The sequence below is a fragment of the Barbus barbus genome (assembly GCF_936440315.1).
Source record: "Barbus barbus genome assembly, chromosome: 18".
NCBI lineage: Eukaryota > Metazoa > Chordata > Actinopteri > Cypriniformes > Cyprinidae > Barbus > Barbus barbus.
In genome coordinates, this window is record NC_136746.1 from 12,597,211 (window position 1) to 12,621,140 (window position 23,930).

At 37.5% G+C, this 23,930-nt stretch overlaps 1 protein-coding gene across 5 annotated transcripts in view; it reads left to right on the plus strand.

The window, feature by feature from the left end:
* The window catches only part of akt3a (v-akt murine thymoma viral oncogene homolog 3a), a 91,554-nt gene that overhangs the window by 52,623 nt on the left and 15,001 nt on the right, over positions 1-23,930 (plus strand). For 3 of the 5 annotated variants that reach the window (XM_079439634.1, XM_079439633.1, XM_079439635.1), the window contains 7 exons: positions 11,188-11,313; positions 14,855-14,966; positions 18,703-18,847; positions 19,985-20,116; positions 20,382-20,447; positions 20,931-20,999; positions 23,368-23,490. In XM_079439634.1, the coding sequence (XP_079295760.1) occupies positions 11,188-11,313; positions 14,855-14,966; positions 18,703-18,847; positions 19,985-20,116; positions 20,382-20,447; positions 20,931-20,999; positions 23,368-23,490 (773 nt within the window). Of the gene's footprint in view, positions 1-11,187; positions 11,314-14,854; positions 14,967-18,702; positions 18,854-19,984; positions 20,117-20,381; positions 20,448-20,930; positions 21,000-23,367; positions 23,491-23,930 lie in introns of all 5 variants that reach the window. The other 2 variants (XM_079439631.1, XM_079439632.1) reach the window with 1 other exon arrangement.

Here is a 23,930-nt window from a genome sequence, read left to right on the forward strand (position 1 = left end):
CAACAATTCTTCTGTCTGTTGTTACTGGTACTATGATGTACTTTATTAATAGGGCTCCATTCAGCACTTAAAACTAAAGGAAAGTCAAACACATCAAGAACAGCAGCTCAGAGTAAAACAGCAGTTTGTGAACTCAAGTGTCATATCTGTCCAGCCTCCATTGAGCGCCTTAATGGGTCTGTTCTGAATGAAAGCTGCTGGTTGTGTTCGTTCTAGACTGAAGTGTTGGATGTGTTTGGCGCTGTGTGTGTGGCAGCGTCTGGTGGGCTGAGGGTGGGATGGTCAAGTACAGGCAGAATTACACGGCTATAGTTGTTTACTTCAGCTGTGGTGTGTGTCTCTGGGGGAGATGGGAGGCGATGTTGGTTACTGAAAGAATAGAAGCTCTGGGATGCTTCACAAAGATGTGTGTGTGTGTGTGTGTGTGTGGTAGCAGAGACTGGGACAGGGGCTGGTCAGACAATAGGGCTGAGGGGTTCTTGTATTGTCCCCCATTGCCAGCTGTCTCCCAGCGCAGCGGCCTGGTTCTGGTGGATGCGCTGCTGAATAAATAATAGCAGAAACCCCTGCCACTCGGCTGTAATAGCCATTCAGAAACTGGGGCCGGGGAGTGCCTTTGCACCTGTTCACCACTGGCCTGATGGTGCGACTCGCTGCAGCCTCTAAGACCTGAGCTGTTGCTCCTGTCTGCTTGTGTGTGGCCCCTGTGTTGGGGCCCTTTGTTCCCCTCTGACTGAGACCCTTTTAATGAAGTCGCCTCCATTTTCTTTAATCTACACTACTGGGGGTAACTTTTTTTAAAGAAATTAATACTTTTATTAACTTATATTTGATCAGAAGTGAAAGTAAATACATTTATAATATTACAAAATAAATAAATACTTTTGAACTTTCTAACAAAAAAACAAATATATTATATATTATAAATATATTGTATTAAAAAAAAAAAAGTATAAAAATTGCACAGTATATACAGTATGTGTTTGTATATACACATACATACATACATACATACATACATCGCAATGTTTCATTGTAGACATTGTCCGATGCCAATTTTGTAGACATCGCCCAACCATAGTCATAGGAATAAATTACATTTTAAAATATTACAAATGAAATAATTATTTTAAATTGTAATAATATTTCAAAATATTTAAGTTTTTACTGTTTTTTGAGCAAATAAATTCAGCCTTGATGAACATACGAGACATTATGTAAGTTACATTCTATTTACATTCTATAAAAAAAAAAGGCTGAAAAGCCACTATTTTATTTTATGTAATGTAATATAAAGTAATGTAATGTACACAGGGCAATCATTGTATGTTGCCCGTTGGACTTCTATTTTAAGTGCATAACTGTCAACAAATTGGTGTTGATTTCTTTCCTGAGAAACTATTATTTTCTGTAGTAACTGACAGCATGCCACAGTCTATAGAGATTAACTTGTATTTAACCCAGACTTCATTATCAGCCTTGTTGTAGTTCATTCTATAAGGACAAAACTAGCTGACAGTTCTGATTTATGATGCTCAGAATGTTGACTTTGTGTTTTGAATATGAACTACATTTCAAATGCTCTCTGAGTTTCAGATGTTTGGAGTCTGTATGCATTATGCATGCTCCAGAGGCTACGGTAACATGTGTAAGTCACCCTGCGAGGCCGTCCTGACTCCATGAATTAGTTATGCCTATGATGACAGCCCCATCAGGGCATGTGTGCGTTTTTAGGAAACTTGTTGATATTCGGCGTGGGCCGTTTCGTGAATGGAATCGACCAGTAAAATGGACAAGAAAGCTCCTCATGCCTTTGATCTTGTCTCGGCTTCAAAGGGTTGACAGAGAGCAATGTTACTCTCATTGGAAAGTCCTGTAATCCACACACACACACACACCCGCGTGTGCGGACAGAGGTATTGTCAGTGCGGCCCCTCACAATGGCACGGTGTAAAATAATCCAGTCTGCTCCTGGGGGACACGCCTTTCACTAAAGATCGTTCCCTGACCTCTGGCTGCTATGGCAACAGTTGGGAAGTTCTTCATTGTTGTGCTCGTCTCTTATTCTAAATGATTCATGGGTCAGGCTTCTCACAGCAAACCTCTGTTTGGTGTGACCTGCTACGCTTACCTTCGCTCACACATTACGCCGTGTCTAATTGGTGTGAAATGTGCATTAAATTTAATTATAACTCTTAATGTGCTGTTATGAAGTTTTCATATGTGTATTTGCTTTATGACATATGAAGGTACGCCTGTGTCTCCCACTATTTTAAGTTCAGTTGACCTTTCTTGTGCTTCTAACAAGTCTGCAGCCACTGAGCATGACTGCAGGACTGCACATTACGCAGCAAACGCTGCAGCCCATTTAACGTGAACAACAGGCAAATTAGATTGCGAAACGGATGGCCTGATTGGGCTCAATTGCTGATATTTGATTAACCGATCAAAGTTGCTGCCAGTTCTTCCAATAATCTCATTAGACGTGTTTTATGCAGGAAACACAATCAGAGGTGAAGGGCATGTACATGAGATTTCTCAGTAGTATCCCTGACACAATACCATTATCCTTGACATTGTGATTTGATGTTCTTATAAGATTTATTTTGTGAGTTCAAGAAGTATCTTGAACTCACAAAGACAGCATTTTTTTTTTAATCAAAATACAGTAAATAATAATATAGTAAAATATTATTGCATTTTATAAAATTGTATTTTAAAATGTAATTGATTCTTGTGATGGCAAAGCTGAATTTTCAGCATTATTACTCCAGTATTCAGTCACATGATCCTTCAGAAATCCTTCTAATATGCTGATTTGCTGCTTGAGAAACATCTCTAATATAATTAGTGTTGAAAACAATTGTGCTTCGTATTTTTGTGAAAAGTTATACATCTTTTTTTCAGGATTCTTTGATGAATAGAAAATTCAAAAGAACAGCATTTATTTGAAATAGATATTTATAACACTATAAATGTCACTTTTGAGCAATCTCTTGTGCCTTGTTTGAAAAAGTGTTAATTTCACATCTTACTGTAATGTTAAAACACAAGCAATACTGTTGTATCCTTTTATTCTTTTCTAAGTCAACATGCAATAACGTGTATGTATATATGTATATATGTGTGTGTGTGTGTGTGTACATATACACACACACACACACACACACACATACATGAATTGCCTCTGTGTGTGTTTGTGTTTCTTTGCTGGATGACTACTTTAACATTTCTTTTGCTCATTCTCTCTCTCTCACACACAGTGGGAGTAACTATCAAACTGCTGCTCAACAATCAGACTATCTGTATTTGTAGTTCAGTGCCATCTAGTGGCTGAAGTTGTTAACAGTGTTGAGTTTACATGACTTCAGCATATGGCCAGATATGAACTTTGGTTTGTTTCCTTTAAAGAAATGTTAGATATCTGTTTACCTTTCAGAAGCTGATTTCATTTATTATTATTGTAATTTGTATGTTCTTTTATTAATAGTTTATTTTATTTATGTATTTACATTATTTTGATACTGATCATATATACATAATATATGTACAATAATATTGTTTTCTTATATTTAGCAATGTTGTAAACAACAGCAAGCCGTAATATTTTGGTAAAGCAGATTCAGTGTACTGCGAACAGAAACACTCTCTGTGTGTTTAATAGACAGGGAGTTAAACCTTTGACGCAGCACCATGTGTTTGCAGTGCTGTCACATATAGATTGCTGATGCTCAAACTATCCTGTTACACATTCGAGTGTGTGTGTGTGATTTTCATGTGTGTGTTGGCGGGATGGCCTCTCTGTACGGGCCCAGCGCGGCAGCTCTCTGCACCAGCTGGGGGGCTGGAGGAGCACCAGGAGGGCAAGCTGTGTGCAGCTGGCGGACTGAAATCTGTGCAGGCCTCATGGGAGTTTGGGCTCCCTGGGCACTCTCGTCTCCCTCTCTCACCACCCTGACATCTCTCTGCTCCGTTGCCGCCCATTGTCTGATGCCTCCATCAAGCAAGAGTCTGCAGCAGGCATCTGCACTTAAACAGACAAAACGGCCTTGAGGAAGTTTGGCTGAAGTACACGCCGTTTCATCCCCCGTCTCTATTTTGCATAACGCATAGTAACTAAAAAGGTGATTGGTGTCATTTGAGGAGAAAACGAAATCGCAAGAATATTTTTTGTTCAAAATGTACTATATGTTGTATGTAGTTTAAGTAGCAGATGTTGGACAGTTGCTGGTCTCCACTGTAAGTGTGATGTATAGGATATCCAGCCGGTCGTTTAGTACTCTCACACTCCTTAGTTCATCAGACCATAAACCCCAGGTGTTCACAGCCATGCATATAGTCTCTGTTACAAACATACTCTTAGAGGTATCATGCAGCAGGGGTTTGTCATGTATGTGCACATACACATACAGTAGGCACTCTTTCCTGCTGCGGTCTAATGACACTAATTCAGGTTAAGTGGATTGGCTTGAGTCAGCCCTGGATTGCATCTAAGTTGTCTGAGAGCCTCGTGTTGAGTCCACGGCTGCAGCGCCACTGGCTCACACTATTGCTCTCCCTGAGGACATACAGAGGACACACGCACTAATGCCTGCAGTGGAAGACATACTTAAACATTGCTTCAAGTGCTGTCTTTTATTGGAAAATTTCATTTTAATTTATTACATGATATGCTATTTTAATTGCATACCATTAAACGTGTATTAATTGTATATTAACAGCCGTTACTCGCTGAAAAGCCTTTAAATAAGATGATAAAGATCTTATAATGTAATATATTAGATTTTTTTAAAGTTGCATGTTGTTGTTTTTCAGCATCTTATCTTAAGATACAAAGCTGCCACTGTTGTGGTGTCCTAAGGTACAAAAGCTAAAAGGTACATCTTTGTACATATATAAAATGGTACATATTAGTACTTCAAAAGTACATATTAGTACCTTTTGAAAGGGTACCACCCTTTTTCTGCTAATCTACAGTAAATCCCACTCTCTTTATCAGCATTTACATTGTTTTACATTGATAGCAGTATGTAACGCTATAAGGAGAAGTGAATTTGCATGTCAAGTCAATATATTCTTTGGAAATATTCACGGTTGGTGGATGTGGCTTGGTCATCTTATCCATCTCGCCTTTAAGGGGTCACTTTGGTGTCACCGCAGGGTAACGTCCCCTTGTTTACTCTTTCTTTTGGTTGGTGTGACGGTGGTGAATCAGGCGCCAATCTGCCTTGTTGTGTCTGGCTGTCTTAACAGGTGATATGACCTTCGTCTCTGTAAGGGGATCAGTGTTTAAGTCTTTGCCGGCAATTCTGGCGAAAATACAGCAAATCCCCAGAGCGTTGCTAAGTATTGTCGCTTTTACTCCACTCCTCCCCACTTTGGCTAAGCCCTGAAATTGCATTTGACAACTTCACAGCTGTATCGCCTTCCAGTGGAGCTAATTAGCATGTCTGAGTCTGTCCTGGTGTTGGTCACGTTCGACCAAGTACAGTTACGTAAAAGGAACAGCTGAGTCATTTGAAAGTCACTGACATTGTCCAGATTGGTCTCTGTAAAAGTCTCTCACTTTACTCTGGTCATTACTGTTCTGTCTCGCCCACAGACTGGTGCTGAGACCGGTTTAGGTGCAGTTTACTCTTGGTTTTGCACAGAAAAGGACTGTTCAGCTGTGGGAATATGTCTTAGAATAAGTTTTATTACAAAGAAAAACTTTTGAAATCTTTTTTTGTTACATGAAGTCCACTTTACAGCTGGTATCTGTTGTTTTTGATACTTTTAAAATGGTTTTTGTGTATAAATTTGGGTTCCTATTTCTTAATTGCTTAATTGTTACAGTGTAATTACACAAATAATACTGAGTAATGTTAATCAGCATTACTTGCTATAGGGGTTACACTTTATTTTAAGGTGTCCTTGTTACAGTAATAATTATACATTTATGTACTGAGTAATATTAATTAACAACATGTACTTACTATAGGGTTTGGTTTAGGGTTATTGCGTGTCATTTTGCATAATTTTGTGCTAATACTATAGTAAGTACATGTATAACAAGGGCACCTTAAAATAAAGTGGTTTGGTTTAGGGTTTGTTTCTTGTAATTATGCATATTTTACTGTTATTACTAAAGTAAGGACATGTGCTCAATATTTATTATATTTATGTAATTAATTCCATTATAAAATAGTATATTAATAATACAATATAAATCTTTTTGTTTTAAACTATGTAAATACTTGCTTCTACTATAGTAAATACATGTTCAATATTTATTATATATTTTATTTGTTCAAAAATTATTTTATGATTTTGTTATTTACTATTATTGTTTTACATTTTTAAAACTACGTCATTTTTTTAATTGTCCAACACAATACATCATTTGAGAGTTGATTGAAATGTTTATGACCTTTTAGAAAAATGACTGAATTCTCCTGTGATGTGTATGTCTACTGTTGGAAATTGTTATTGGACAAATGAAACTACTGAGTGCAAAAAGTATGTTTATTTCATTAAAAAAGTCCACGGGCTGAAAGTAGACATAGTTGAGTCATTAGTCAACCGAATTACTCACGAAGTCATCATAGCGTCATATCATCTGCAGCATAAAAGTGCTGTAGTTCTAAGCACTAGACCACAGGTCAAATAAGAAGCAATACTTCTGACAATAGTTTACCCGAGCAACTGTTTGCTGCGAGCGTGTGTGTGCGAATGAGTCAGAGTGTGAGTGTGTCCATGCTGTGTCCGTCTCTGCCAAACTGACAAAGTGACTCCAGCCGCTCTCCTTCGGCAAGCTGCTGCGGTACATGGTGAACAAAACACACCAATCTCCACAAGCGGCCAGCTCTCCCTCCCTCGCTTTCTCCATTCGTACCGCACCACCTAATGCTGCCCACGTCTCGGACCACGTGCCGGTGCCCAGGCTGCGCTGTAGCGGCTGTGGGCGCTCGTGCCCAGGCGAGCTGGTGCCGCTTGGAGTGCCCGGCGTGTGCTGGAACGCGACAGCCCGCTGGTCCCAGGGCACCCATCACATGCCCATCTTTAAGCCATCTGCAAAGTAGAGCAGTTCCCGCCAAAGCATTAAATTAAATCCTTGTTTGGGCTGATTAACAAATGGCCTTGTTTTTTTGTGTTCCGTGGGCTTGTTTTTTCCTCCTGTCCTGCTGAAGCTCCATCACGTCGGAACGAGCGTGGCAGAGGCAGCGAGCCTTCGGGAAGTCTCAAGAGTGGCTGGGATGTTTTGGGGGGAAGTTTGCTCAGGATCGCGTCTGTCTTGAAAGCGGCCCGTCCAATTCTCCGTCCCACAGCCATCAGGCTGTCACAGACCACAGACAAATGAACAATTAATCTGGGCTTGTAATTGAATGGCACCCGGTATGATATTTTAATTGTTCAATTGGAGCTGTTTGGATCTCAGAACTTAATTGGAATGGGGCGGCAGGGACTTTGGATGTCCTGTTGCATATTTGCCCGGCGATTGCTCAGGTATTACCTGCAAGCTTGTTAGTCAGAGAATTTGTATTTGCCATGCAGCTTCTTAGGCGGAATCGTTGAAGAATCAACAGTATTGATTGATAGCTAATCTGAACTGCGCATCTAAAGGTGTTCACGACCCTGGTGCTTGGTAATAATGCTAACCGATAGGACCGTTCACTTTGACCAAACGCTCTGGAAACTTGATGGTTTGAAGCATCACCGGCGCCTGCCAGACCAACTGTCCGCCTACTGTTTTGGATCTAAAGAAACAAATTTCACGACTGAGAAGCCAGTAAAAATGGTTTGATGAAACAGCACTGGCTGGGTTCGAGCGACATTTGCTTTTAGTCACGCAGCCCCTTCTGTTCAACCCCTGGCTCTGTCAGCGGTACAGTGATTGTACTCTACGTTGGTTAACAAGACACCATGGCTGATCCAGGATCAGATCGTTGATTAAACTCTTTGCCTTGCGCTTGTCCATAACTGATCCACCAATAACAAGAATAATGTTGTGTGTGACAGCTTGTGCTCACTATAGAGAAGACAAAAGTTTTTATTATTATATTATATTTGTTATATAGCTAGAAGTTTACAGCATTCACTAGTATTCCGCCAAAATAAAAGTTTGAGGGTTTCAACGATTTAACATAAATATTAGTATTGTAACCTGCAATATAAAATAAAATAATTATAATAATGATCAAATAACTATATTTTTTTATTTTACAGGACAATTGCAATTTACAACAGTAAAACATTTATAGCTTCATTTTTTATTATTAAAGTTAAATCAAAATAAAACTTAAAAATAAAAAATTTAAATAAAACACTTTTTTTTTTTACTGTTTTCCTGCATGTCCTGTGACCTTTAACCAACATCAGAGAACCATGAACTTGCAAAATGTGTCATTAAATTATATTAACTTACCTCAAGATATTTTACATCCAAGGGGACAAAAAAGGGAACCCTTGTAATATATTAGGTTATTATTAAAATTTTATATTATTCATTTTTATATTGCCTTTTGTCAGTTTTTAGTGTCAGAAAAAATTAAATTAGAGACTGATGAGAGGGGAAATTGAATAATGACATGTTGCAGGCTGGAATCATGCATAAATTTATCTATGTGTCTACTCACAGCCCACTATTATCCTTCGTCCCTTTTCCCTTCTTTTTTTTGTACCTTTTGATTGGAAGGCGGATGCCTCTGTTCAGCTGTTCCCTCCTACCCAGCGATTCGTCTTCCTCATTGAGGCATACCGGCGAAGACCTCCATCTCCTCAAATTAACATGAGCAGGTGTTTTTCTCTGATGTGTTAATTAGGAGAAGCTGGTGTCATTATGCTTTAAGTGGATGTTACAAATAGAACATGTTGTTTATTTTCTCTTCTGCTGAAAAAAAGTGATCAGAGCTGTCACGAGGCTCATGTGTCACTTAGAGAAGATCGTGGCTAATTACCAGGAGTTCAGAATCAGAAACTACATGACTGGATTCTCCTGCGTCTGCGCTTGAACGAATACCAGATTGTCTATCTTAATAAATATGATCAGCAAGAACAGATTTAAACAGTTGAGTCCCGAGGTTAGATTGCGTAGTGTTGATGGCTTAAACAATGACAAAAATAGTTTATTTTTATCAACTTTTAAAAGATTCTTTTTTTTTTTTTTTGCATTCTTTTTATTTTTTTCTCACACAATTATTGTATGGCTTCAGAAGACTTGTAATATAGCATGTGGACTGCTTTGGTATTGATCGTTTTGAATGACACAAGGAACAAAATGTCCATCTCATCTTGAAGTAAATATGCAGATTACTTGGAAATTGTAGTCCGTTGATTCCAAATTACATGACAAAAATAGTTGTTAACGTAATCCATTACATTACACATTTTAGATAATATAATCAGACTACTTTTTTGATGACTTTTGACCTAACGAGCTTTTATCACATTGATTTAAATAGGATAATCTTGTATCATATTAATATAAAAATGTAAAGAAGAAAGAAAATATATTCCATTCAATGTTATTAAAAACATGAGGTGCATTTAACATTATATTACATGGGGTTTGTGAAGGAACTGCTGATGTATCATGAATAATTAATTAAATCATAAAAATGTCAAATTAAAACCTTTTTAAAATCACATCAATCTAAATAAAGCACTTGCTAAAAAAAAATTCATATTTTATTTGTTTACCTGCACATGTGACCATTAACCAACAGAAAACCATAAACATGCAAATGTGTTACTTAATTATTAAAATATTCATTTTAAAATCTCAGGGAGACTTGGAGGAAATATATTAGGCGAATGAAGTTCAGACGACAAAAAAAGGTGATAAGAAATATGTAAATGAAAGATAATGTGAATTTTAATGTGTTTGAAAGACAAAAAAAGCCTTCCAAAGACGTGGTGATGCATTAAATAACCAACTGAGTGATAATTCATATAAAAATGAATGTGTTCATCCGTATTTGATGCAATGTTGAAATGCTGAGAAAACACTTTTTGTAAATCCAGTGGTCAAATGCTGTATGGCCTCTCAAATTTCTGTGTAATTATAGCCACCTGCGTGAGCAAAACTGGAAGACTCTCTGAGTGTATATAAGTTGTAGGCTATTTTAGAAAGGAACATTTAAAAAATGGAAAAGAGGAATTAGGGATAATCAATAAATTATGAATTAATTATTGCTATTGTGTTAATAATATGCAATCATGTAATCAATAAAAAAGTAACTGTAGTCCGTTTCTGAGTATTTTTAAATGTTTTTAATGTAATTACAAGTACTTAATTTTTGGATTCTGATGATTTAATCCAGATGACATGTAATCAGTTACTACCCAGCTCTGACTTTAGTATTTCCTTGTTTTCCTTGTGTTTACCACGTGGTGTGATTGACAAGCAACAGACAAAATGCAATGCATTCGGACTCTGAAAATCAAACTTTTCATTGTTCACTGTATGAAATTGCAAATGAACAAGTGTGTTTGGTTTCAGCATCCAGCGTGCATCACTCAGCAGGCAGATGTTGTGTGCATTATCACTCTTGAAGCCTGTTATTGGACTGTGTGTGCATGCGGCTTTGCCCCCTGCATGGTGATGCTGACACCCTTGTAATCCTGCTGTTTATTATTAGATAGCACATGCTGTTGCACCAGAAGTTTTGCATGATAATATGGCGTGACCAGCTGCTCAGCAGATGTTGTTTTTTGCGGCTTTAGCATAGAAAGGTTAAAGGTGTCTCTGCTGCCCCCTGTGAGGATTCTGTGACCCCGTCCGTGGTGCGTTTCCGCACACGTTTCACTGTAAGCCGACCTGGTGCCACCGGCCCTGGTTTGGGTTGTTCTAACACCTGCCCTCGGATTTAGGCAGATGATGCAGTAGCTGACAGCTGGACTAGCAGTGGTAAACATGTTAACATTTTAATCCTGTTTAGTCATTTGCAAAGTCAAAATTAAGTCAATTCAACGAATAAGCAGCATCTAATCGTGTTCATTCTGTGTGTATGGGATATTAATCTTGTGATATCACTAGCCGAAACAATGTGGGTTTTTAATGAAAACGTGTTTTCCCTCAGTTGTAAAAGAAAAGAGAGTGTGAATGGGAGGTTGAGTTTTTAGTGTGCGTGTGTTTACATAAGCCGTTTGAGGTCATGTGTTCTGTTATTTGGCATTTAAATGATCTTTTTTTTTTTTTTTTCTCAGGTGAATATATTAAGAATTGGAGACCTCGCTACTTCCTGCTAAAAACCGATGGGTCCTTTATCGGATACAAGGAGAAGCCACAGGATGCAGATCTTCCCTACCCTCTCAATAACTTCTCTGTTGCAAGTAAGTGATGCCTTCAAAGCAAGACAAGTAACATTTTGTACATTCTTTTTTCTTTTGTGAGGCAACAGAGAAGCTCAGTCTCCTTGAATTAACTCAAGAGTGGATTCACTGATCTGTATTAAATCCAAAATGATGTTCATATACTAATTTGACAGCTAAATATTGCTAGCACAGATCAGCACAATGTGGTTTTGAATGGTCTTGTGTAATTTCTCATTTTATATTTTTTATGAACTGAGATGTTATAATGCTAGTTGTAATTTTAATTTCTCTCTAACCATTAGAATAAAACAGGCTGTATTTGCTAATGTACTTTTAAATTACAAACATGTAAAATTACCTTTATGATGCAAAGTTTGTGGTACATTTTTAAAGGCTCACAAAACAAGTTCAGAAATGTGCCACTCAAACTGTTAAGGCAAATATGAAATGATCAAGGATCACTGAAAATAAACTTTAGCCACTCCTTCCAGATGTGCAAAAATGTGATTCATTTAGCCATAATGCTTTGCAGTCTTTCACAGTTCTGTTTCATCTTGTTTTTAAATTATTTTTGGGGAATAAAATCATGGAAAGCAGTGACTTATTTCCTCTTTAACACAACTCAAGCTCAAGCGCTTGGATTTCAGCGCTGGTTTCTGGACACGTGCTGCTCCCCATCCCTCCATCCGCCAAAAGGCCCAGCCAGGTTTTAATCTAAAGGCTGGAGGAGTGAGGGGTGGCCATACATCCGGCCTGGGCTGCTTGGCAGTGGGAGAGGATTGCCACATCTGTTGCAGAAAGCTGGGAGGCCAGGTGGTGCTGGGAGGCTGATAGCCTAATGCACTCTCTGAAATGGCATCGCTCTCACCCCCTGTGCAACGAGCTGCCACCAGACTGCCTTCCTCCGGACCGCTCTCACAGAGTCTTGTACACAGCCTGACCAGCCCTGCATCTGCTCCCTAGTACACCGCAGTCCATATTGACCAATTTGTCTTTTTTAACAATAATTGCAGCATATGACAAATCGCTTTGCATGGTGAGATCCACCAATTTGTTCTGTTTAGAGCTTCCACCACCAAAGATGGAAATGCTGCCATATATAAGTTTTTTGACACAGGAAATTTTGACAGATATGTTTATACATATGTATGTTTGTTTATGTATATAAAGATTTCTATTTTCAATAAATTCTGTTTTTTGAACTTTCTGTTCATCAACAAATCCTGAATAATTTCTTAAGCAGCAAATCAGCATATTAGTTGGGCTCTATGAATATCCTTGATGCGGAAAATGCAGACGGAATCGTGGAATCCAGTCATAAAATGAATTTACTCTATAACGCGGGAATGTCACGGAATTTGTCAAATTTCGAAAGAATAAATAAAAAATAGTTCACTACACTTAAATCAAATGGTGGTATGGACTAGTGTCTGTGAATATTAAACTGCAAAAAGACTATTTAAATATGAATCATGCATGTTTCTGTGTTAATGAATAGCGCAGACACACGGTTTCGTTTACTACACAAATTATTTTTTTTAACAGAAACTTTGGTCCCACTTTATATTAGGTGGCCTTAACTACTTTGTACTTACATTTAAATTAAATGTCCCTAACCTTACCCCTATCCCACCTCAATAGCAGCAAAAGTGTTTTACAATACAATATGGCCACAATAAGTTCATTGTACTTATTTTTTGATGTAACTACATAGTAGTTAAGGCCACCTAATATAAAGTGTGACCGAAACTTTTTCTTGTTATGGTTTTCAAAGCAACCCATAAAAATAAAAGTTTGGTTTTACTTGAAGAAATTGTGACCGAAATATATTACGCAACGCAATAAAAGTACTACTACTATTATTTAAAAAACATCAGGAATAATCACACAATTTTCCTTCCATGTTTTAATTTGAACTGTAAACCTCTGTGCAGCACTTTGTTTGCCAAAAAATGGAAGAGTTTGTTTAATTTTCATTGACTTAAAAGGTAAATTAATGTCTTATGCCTTCATTTATTGAAAAATTTAAATAAACAACACAGTATTTCTGAAAGAAATAAAATCATAGGGCCTTATTAGTGTAAACAAAAAAACAAACAAACAAATAAATAAAAAACAAACCAATAAATAAATCTAATTATTATAAAGTAAGCTGATTTTATAAAGTCAATTAATTAGAGATTCATTTTATTACTAAAATTTAATTAAACTGTTAAAATGGAACCCAGAAAAATTAAAATGGGAAAACAGAATTTGTTAAAAAAATTAAACAGAATTTGAGAGAGAAAAAAAATAAAAAAGGGCCCTAAAATTTGTATTTTTGTTAAACTTTTAATGAATTACTTTTAAATTATAGAAGTAAATGGTTTTTGATACAGTTTAATTTAACTGCATTTGTGGGGAATAAATAAAACTGAATTCTTAGGGCCGTGTGAGTGATTTTGAAGGATAATGTGACACTGAAGACTGGAGTAATGGCTGCTGAAAATTCAAACACTTTCGGCTAAAAAGGTATGAAAGTTTTTGAATACAGCTAGTACATTTCCAAGTACTTGATACATTTAAGCTACTTTTTTTTAAGATTTGGAAACTTGTTTTTTAACCCTCTAGCCTTTTTCTTCAAAGCAAGTTCTCGCTAACATTTACACAGCTGATTGCCATGTTTTGTCTCCTGATGAGAAACCTTTAAGAGATGTTGCATGTTGTGAGCAGCGGAAGTCGCCGCTTCTGGGCTGTTTAATTGGCATGCTAGATTTCCTTAGCGTCTCTTGCTTGAAGCAATGCTCGTCATCTGTGATCTAATGTGGCAAAGCAAACAATACTGTCGGCTCTCCCTCCTCTCCTCCTGAGGTGTCACATTCTGGCTGCTGTGACCTTGTTTTCCTACACTCAGCGTGGGACTCGATTTTCCCCCTACTGCCCAGGTAGATGTTCTGTACAGTGCGTGGCTTCGTGACCTTAGCGGTGTCGTCATTAACCTTCCTGTCTAAATTTAGGCCCTGCCGTCATTCAGAGGTGGCTGAAATTGGCCAGCTCAGGGCCCTCATTATGGGACTGGCAGCCCAGGCTGCTGTTGCGTTTCACCTGTCGTCTGGGCATTGTCCCCAAAATCTACAGCAGCGATGAGCCCAGTCTGAACGCCAACTCTGTCCCCTGCTACTTTCATAAAGTTTCCGAGATGTGCATTACTTCCCTCCGACTGGGCAGTGGCTGATGTGGCAGAGCTAACGCTGTATATGAAATGTTGTGGTGCATTCCAGCAAATGTACCTCTCGCTCGTTCATCTCACCGTGGCACTCTCCCACCCACTGCCTCCTCTCTGCTAATGGCCATTTGTTTTACATCGGACTCACTGCTCCCCTCTGTTTATCAAATAAAACACTCTGACAATGGCAAACACTCGCAGCCGGAGAGTTAGGAAGTGGGCTGGGTTTACTTTAGTATTTAGGTCAGATTTCTCCCTGCCTATGATTGACGTGTATATAGTGTGTATATTTTTTTTTCCATTGTGCAGATTAAATTTAATGTGGCTACAATTTCCTTTGGTCTGTCATTCCAGAATGCCAGCTGATGAAAACTGAACGACCAAAGCCGAACACATTTATTATTAGATGTCTACAATGGACTACAGTCATAGAGAGGACCTTCCATGTGGACACACTAGAAGAGAGGTGAGAACGGTCTCTAATATAGAAAACACAACTGTTAAGAGCATCATTATATGTCCATTCCAACATTAATGTACCATTGGTAACCATTTTTAATGTTATATAGTTGCTACAACTAAACAAAATGGTTGATTGGCCACCACTTCATACAAAAAGAAATTACTGTTTGAATGATAACTCTTACTATTAACTACTACTACTAACTCTACTACTAAGCTACTTACTCATTTAAATTTAAAGCATTAATAATGACCATAGTAGAAAATATGATATACTTTACTAATTGCTTGGCTGATAATGTAGTGATTACATTTATACATTTAGCAGATGCTTTAAGCAGTCTATCACAGATCCAGAAATATTCATAGTGTATGCCAGGTTTATAAGAAAGCTAGATTAAGAAACAAGCTAGAGAAGAGGTGAAATGCAGAAAAGAAGAAGATTAATTTTTGTGTGTGTGTGTGTGCCTAAAAATTTGTACCAATAAGTAAGCTGAACCTGACAAAACCTTGTGGGAAAAATTGTTAAAACAAACAAACAAATAATTATAAAAATACTTTTTTGTGTAAATATTTTCTGTCAGGCTGTAGGTTATGGCAGGTTACACCCTAACAGTATTTTGAACTAGCTCTATATAAAAACAAAAGAAATCTATGTAATGTCCTCATTTAGATAACTAAGTAAATGTGTTTGTGTGTGTACATGTTTTGGTTTAAGTCTGTGGAGTGGTTAAGCGTTTGCGGAAGAGGTAGTGAAGCTTAAATATATAGGTAAATGAGTGATAGTTTACTGACCCAAGTTAAAATAGTCCATGCACAGTCTCTGTTATTCTGACTCTTAAATTAATTTCAAGTCCTTCCTTCAATTTGAATTCTCTGTGATTTTCTTTGGCCCATATGAAACTGTTTGTGTGATCACTACATGATAAAGTTACCCTACATATGAGCAACAGTAATAGTGCTACTCACCTTTAGCAAACACAAATATTAATTTTCCCATTAGCGTGAGAAAAGACAACCCAAAACACTTTTACCAAAACACTGGCTCACATTATGAGCTGATCCTTTCATATGTCAGTTCTTTTTAAATCTATAGACAACAAAGCATGTCCCATAAGAATGTAAGTGATAATGAACTGTTTGTAGCTGTCAGAAAGACAGAAAAAACATCACACATTATTATTTGCATGTATAGAAGAACCAGAATCATTAGAAAATTTGACCAGTGTCCATTTACTGTAAGTTGATCTGTATATTATTTAGAATTTGTGGTCCAACTTTATATTAGGTGGCCTTAACTACTATGTAATTTAAATTAATACTGTATTTGATACAGTGCACTTATTGTGTACATTCATGTTTTTACATTGTACTTATATTTAAAAAATACTTGCATGTAATTACATCTGTTGATCATTTCTGTAATTACATTTATAACTACACTGTTGACCCATCCCTTACAGCTTAACCCACCCTTAAACCTACCCATACCACCAAATGTGTCCCTAACCTTACCCATATCCCACCTCAATAGCAGCAAAAAGTGTTTGGCAATACAATATGAACACAATAAGTACATTGTACTTATGTTTTGATGCAAGTACATAGTAGTTAAGGCCACATAATATAAACTGGGATCAAATTTGCATTAGTTTTCAATAATCCAGTTGTTCATAACCAATTAGTCCTTAAAGGAATCATTATATTTTAGTTTTTTCGATCATGATCATTTATAGACAGTGCGCTATCCAGGCCTCTTTTAGCTTCTTTTTACAAATATGCTTTTTGTCTCTTCATTTGAGGTGCAAGAAAAACACACAATATTTTTTAGGAGATTTAGGAATTTGTTTAAAAAATAGTGAAACCTATTTCATTTTCAATGATTTTGATACCATTTAACTAGGATTTGTTATCTCCCCTGTTCAAGAAACTGAGAAATATTTGCCTATTATTGTTGTCAGTATCTTTTTGGGGTCACAGAATAATGGTTGAGCAGTCCTTATAACAGCGTTTGAAAGAGACCGAGAGAACATCTAATCACACAAAAGATATGAACAGACACTGAGCCGTTTATCCTCGCACTCCTAACTTGCTTGTCTATCTATCACAGGGCATTGCAGTCCAATGCGCACTTTGTTTACCCCATACACACACACAGCTCTGAACAGGAGTGGGACACTGCGTACTGGCAGAGGCCCAGAAACTGCAGGCCTACATGTGAGGAGGAGAGATGTGGCGACAGCTGGCATCACGCCAGACTGTATTCAAAGCCTTTATCTCTCATTAGTAAAAACCGCTCATTATACACCAAACCACTCCACACCCATTCATCCACATGACCTTGAGAGGGTGCGCAGGGCCCTTCGTGTATATGTTACTGTTTTAACCCAATGGATTTTGAATTTGCCTTGGGATTTCAAATGCACCACCATGGGGATTGTAGCTTCCATTGAAAAAAGAGCCAGAATGGAAATCCATACATTATGTTGGAGATAATAAATATTTCCATCTCTTATTCTTTTTGAGGATTTCCACTAACAAATGGCAATGCACAAGAGTGCAAGTTTTCAGACTCTGCCTGGTAGGGTTGGATCAATACTAAAATATACCAGCCTCTGGTGCCTCTGTATCAATACTAAATCTGTACCTTATGCAACAATGGAACAACCTTGGCCAATGGAGGAAATGAAACTCTGGCTGTCAATTGATGCAATAGTTCTGTGTAAAGAAAAACACATATACAATATGTATATTATTGAAGTATTAACATCTAAAGTAGTTTTTGTTAAAATATTCAGTTCATCTTGGATTACACTTAAAGCATGTGATCTTTAGTGTAAGAAGCAGTTGCAACAGAAATATTATTTGTTATTAATAATAATACCATTCAGCATGATCTTTCAGAAATCATTCTAATATGCTGATTTGCTGCTCAAGACATATTTATGCTTGCTGAATAAAAAGTATTGAATTATTATAAGTATTAATAAGTAAAAGTATTATTTCTTTGAAATCTTACTGATCAATTTTTGAACAGTGATGTATGTGTGTATATACTGTATGTGTTTCATACAAAATTACTCTAAAACCTCTCTAAAACCATTAAAATAGACTGGCATAGCTAGACTGAGCAGGCTAGGAGACCAGATAATCACCTTAAACTAAGTTGTTGTTTTTTTTATCAGCATTGTGAACCTCCAAAATGTGCTGATTAGTGACGTTGTTTAAGCTGGGTACTAAAATGAGTTAAATTATGATATTATTATATACCACTGTAAACTTGTACTACTGTGCTGTACCACATAGCCCTACTGTCTAGTTCAGTCTGCTTCTGTGAAACAGTGAGAAACTGCTAGCTTCGCTCAGATGAATCCATCATTATTAAACTAACACATGCTCAAAAACATGAATGCACCACTGATTCTACACAACAGATGTTGTGCTGCACGACAAATGAAAACTCAATGGAGGGAGACACTATTCTCAGAGAGGGGCGGCTTCCCCACTCATGTTAGATTATACTGTCACCTAGTGAGAACGGCCTTGTGAATTACTCAGATGCTCTGGCCTGATGTCTTCAATAAAGTAAAAAGGTCACATTCACATTTCAGTTTACATTTATATCTGAACCATGTGTTCGTTAAGTGTGTCTAAAAAGTGTTCTTGAAATATTAAGCAGTGTTTTTTTGTTTTAATAAATGGCTTTTTTAGAAACATGGGCTTTGTGTGTGTTTCCAAAGGGATGAGTGGGCAGAGGCGATCCAGATGGTGGCAGATAAACTCCAAAGACAGGAAGAGGAACGTATCCAATGTAGTCCCACCTCACAGATAGACAACATGGGAGAGGAGGAGATGGACACATCTATCAGCCATCACAAACGCAAGGTGCAGGTGATTGCCTTCAAATGCAGATTTTGATGTTTGCTGCGGACATCATAAGCCTGGGACATTGGGAAGCTGAATGACAGGAACCAGCAAAAAGTCATAGAGAATTATTATAAAGAAAATTGTCCTAGAAATGACATCTGGCTAAAAATTTAAGCCATCCAAGATGTAGAGTTTTTTTGCTTATTGATTTGGAGAAATGTAGCATTACGACACTTGGATGGATCCTCTGCAGTGAATGGGTGCCATCAGAATGAGAGTCCAAACAGCTGATAAAAACATCACAATAATCCTGAAGTAATCAACTTGACTCCAGTCCATGTTTTTAATAAACACATCGATCAGTGCGATTTAACTTTAGCTTCCACCAGTGACTTTTCAGTCAATTTTCTGCAGATTTTCATTGTTGGGTGAACTTTTCATTTATTTCTGTGCCTGCTGGTACAATTTGGATGCTGAATCCAACATCACATGATGATCTAAGCAACAAAAACAATGTAAATGCACAATAAACCTGTTTAGCAACATGATTTTTTTGCTATAGAAGCAATATAAAGTTGTGAAACAAACTCTCAGGCATTGTTCGATTCCAGATAATTTAAGCAGTTTGTAGCTGCTCTTTAGAGTTTGGGTTCTCAATTTGATCCCCTCCTCATGTAAATTGGATCTCATGATAATCAAGTTTTGTTCTGGCACATGCCCAAATAAGCATTTTCTAATTTATTCAAAAAATACTCAATGTAGTAACCCAGAAATCACTCCATTTTCTTTCTCAAGCAGCAGCAGAAGTGCTGTCACTGTGAAAGCTCAGTGCACGCCTACAGCTGCAGATTCAGGATATATGAAACAGACTGTACGACTCAATTGCACAAAATTAGGAAACGCTCTCTCGATAATGTCTTTTAAGGCTGTGTATTTCTGAGAGTTTCATCATTTTTAAACAACAAGCTAATGTACAAACATGTCAGTGTGTTGGTGGCAGTGAAGTCTCTAAGCAGCAGGATTACATCCCCGCAGCAGAGATGTGAACATATTCTGATTAAGTTACATTAACAAAATAGAAATGTAGACCCCAATTATATGCATTGCATTTCAGTAAGTCTGACAATTTATTGCTTTTTCTTTTTTCTTTTGCAGACAATGAATGACTTTGACTACTTAAAATTATTGGGAAAAGGCACTTTTGGAAAAGTCATTCTCGTACGGGAGAAGGCCAGCGGGAAATATTATGCAATGAAAATTTTAAAGAAAGAGGTTATTATAGCCAAGGTAAGAATCATGAGGAATATTTAGTGAATAAACTTGAATTGTTTTGATCTTTTCATTCCGTATGCTATTTATCTAGGTTCAGATCTCAAAGGTGTTGGCAACGACATTTTAATGCAGTCATAAAAGTGTAATTTTAATCCCATGCTTTTTTGAGAAGCTTTGGAATAAAAGCCTCATTAAATCCACTGTGCACATGTACTGTAAGCAAACCTGGTTTATCTTGAGAAAACACAATTCATGATCCACCTTCTCTTTCTTCCCGTAGGACGAAGTGGCCCACACGCTTACAGAAAGCAGAGTACTAAAAAACACGAGACATCCTTTTTTAACCGTGAGTGCACATTTTATAATGAACTATCATTCAGAGTGGATTTACAGAGACCTTAATGCTTCCCAGTGCTTTTGTATATATGATTGGCTTTTCCCTGGAGCCTCATTATAATGTAGAGAATAAACTGTAATAAATTAGCGGCTTAAATGTAGCTGTGCATCTGTTGAGAAGTCGCCAGTGAGAGGTAATTTTCTGACACTCCAGATGCTGTTGTATGCCACGCAACATACACAGCAGGTTTAGCAAAACAATTTACCACTGTCAGTCAAGATGGTGTTCCCTTGTAAACTTCACCTTCCCTCAAAGTTAGCATCAAGGCCTGCGAGAAAGAGCAAAGCTTTTCAAAACGCTCCTTTCATTTTCTCTCGAGACAAACGCTTCTCTCACCACATACATTTTGATGAGCATCTCTCACATTGCATTTGTTTTAGTTTTTTTTTGCTTTTGTTTTTCCTCTAATGGTGTATCCACCTGCTGTTTCAGTCTTTGAAGTACTCGTTCCAAACAAAAGACCGCCTATGCTTCGTGATGGAGTATGTCAATGGAGGAGAGGTACGTGTGTCTGCATTTGTGTTTTGTGTGTCTGTCTTTTTGTCAGCGTTAGCAGACAGTCTATTTCTGTAGTAATGCCGTCACTAATATCTACTCACTGTGAGGCTGTGCTGAGCTAAAAATGTTAATCTGTTATCAGGGAAAAGTTAAGTGCAAGATCATATCTTGTGATGCATTTACAGTTCGAAGAGACTTTCTCTTGTCCTTTGACAAATTTGACAAGCAGCAAAATTATCATCCAATATTATTAACAGCCGATAAGTATATTTTAGTGTCTAAAAACTTATATGCAGAACCGATGTTTGTACTTGTGTTTTTAAATAATATTAATAATTGTTGTTGTTTTTATGCAGATTTGTTTTGCTATCTAAATGGATAAAACACAAAATGAATGTCTAATAACAGCAACAACAACAATAATAATTATTCTTATTATTACTATTTCTTACATTATTTTATGCATAGTTGTTTTGCAGTCTAAATGGATAAAAACAAAATTAATATTAAATCAATAGCAATATATTTTTATTTATTTGTTTTATTTATTCTCTTATTTTATGCATTACTTTATATTATTGTTTTGCAATCTAAATGGTAAGACATGATTTATTATTATTTTATGCACATTTGTTTTGCAACCTAAATGTAAAAAAATGTATAATGACTATTTAAACAATAGCAACAAATATTATTATTTTATGCAAAGTTGTTTTGTTATGTACATGGTTAAAAATTATTTTATTATTATTATTATTATTAGCATTTACATTTATTCATTTAGCAGGTGCTTTTATCCAAAGCGATTTACAAATGAGGGCAATAGAAGCAATCAAAACAACAAAAGAGCTACAATATGTGACCCTGAACCACAAAAAGTTTTTTAGAAATTGAGATTTCTACATCATCTGAAAGCTGAATAAATAAGCTTTCCATTGATGTATGGTTTGTTAGGATAGGACAAGATACAACTATTTGAAAATCTGGAATTTGAGGGTGCAAAAAATCACCTTTAAAGTTGTCCAAATGAAGTTCTTATCAATGACAATTTTTAAAATTAAGTTTTGATATATTTACAGTAGGAAATTTACAAAATATCTTCATTGAACATGATCTTTACTTAATGTCCTAATGATTTTTGACATAAAAGAAAAATCAATAATTCTGACCCATACAGTGTATTTTTGGCTATTGCTACAAATATACCCCAGCGACTTAAGACTAGTTTTGTGGTCCAGGGTCACATATATAAGTGTTGTGACAAGTCCTGGTTAGTCTAACATAGTTTTGTAATTGTAATTGTAGTGGACTGGGTGTAACTTAAATTTCACTTGAAAATGAATGGCTGTGACATAAAAAGTTGAGGAATTTTAGTGCTTAGCAAATGGTGCCATTTATCAGCAGACAGATATTAAACAACCAATTGCTTGTAGAAAAATGTGAATATTGTTTAACAAATATCAGTCAAACTGCTATAACTAGTAGCAGTTTGAAAAGTTTAGTGTTGTAAGTTTTGTTGAATGCTTGTAATCGCCCAGGATGCACTCGGTAGAAGCTTGACAGCGTCACTGTTGATATGGCAGAGCGCAGGATTCCATCTTGAGGGGCTCAAGTTTTGATAAATGAAATTCCACCACCAACGGTGCTGTTTAATCAGAGAGGCGGCAATCTCGCTCTCATTCCCTCAGCCTGCAATGTCACCTGCTCCCCCTGCCTGGTCCAGCCAGAGCCCCTGACCTCCACATGCTGCGCAGAGCCCATCAGTCTCTCCCCTTTCAGCCTCGCCACATTCACAGCTGCCAGTGCTCTGATGAAGGCACACCTGTCCTCGGCCACCCCGGTCCCGCTCACCCCCTCCTCCGGCTGATCAGCGGAGCCGTTAGCTCTCCCCGGACAGCCATATTCAAACATCCCACAGCAATTAATAGACAGACTCTCCTCGTTGGGCTTCTGGGTAATTTCTACAAGCCGGGTTCAAGTGGAGCCGAGGGCCAGACAGTTGACAGAAACCCTTGACATCTGACTCGGGAGGAGAGAGGAAGCGCGGGGCACTCCATAAAAGATACGGTAGAGATGATTGCCGGGGACGGGCCGCTCCTGCCACTTTAATGGAGCGTTAGCCCATGAGCATGCAGCGCTGCCTTTAACAAGATTGGTGTATTGATTAAAATGCTGATTTAACAGGCCGCGCCAGCCTGTCTCTGGAAAGCCGGGGATGATGTGCCAGCTGCTGTCTGGGTTCGCTGGGCGTCCTCCGAGGGCCTCGCCATCTATCATCTCAATATGGCGATGTGAGGCAGTTTGTGTTGTGTTAATTTCCTTCAATAAATCAGTAATTATTGCAATCCTGTCCCTGCTGTTTACCCTGCAGCTGTTTTTCCATTTGTCGAGAGAACGGGTGTTCTCCGAGGACCGCACGCGCTTCTACGGCGCCGAGATCGTTTCCGCCCTCGACTACCTGCACTCTGCCAAGATTGTGTACCGGGATCTCAAGGTAAACAGAAAAAGGGGAAATAATTCATATATTTAGAGAGAAGGTTTTGTTCTGTCGCTATGCCTTTATCCGAGTGTATGTCATGGGACGTGGAAAATGTAATTAAAAGCTCTAGAGTTTGGGGCTTTTTTTCTTCGGTTTTTGGAAACATCAAACTCTGGCGGCTGTGGATGATGACACAGTGTTTTGCTCGCAGCCTTGGACCAAGCCAGTTGTGGAAGTGCCAAGAAACTTGGACAAACAGCTTAGCCATTAAAATTAAAAGGTTAAATTAATGTGGCTTGAAGTTTCTTTTCACTTCCAGTGAATAAATATATTATCCATGTAGTTGTCTACATTTTTTAGAGACTTTTTTAAAAGAAATTATTAATATCATGAATTAAAAATACTAGTACACTTTAGGTACAAGTACAAACACAAGTAGGTACCATTACAAGTAT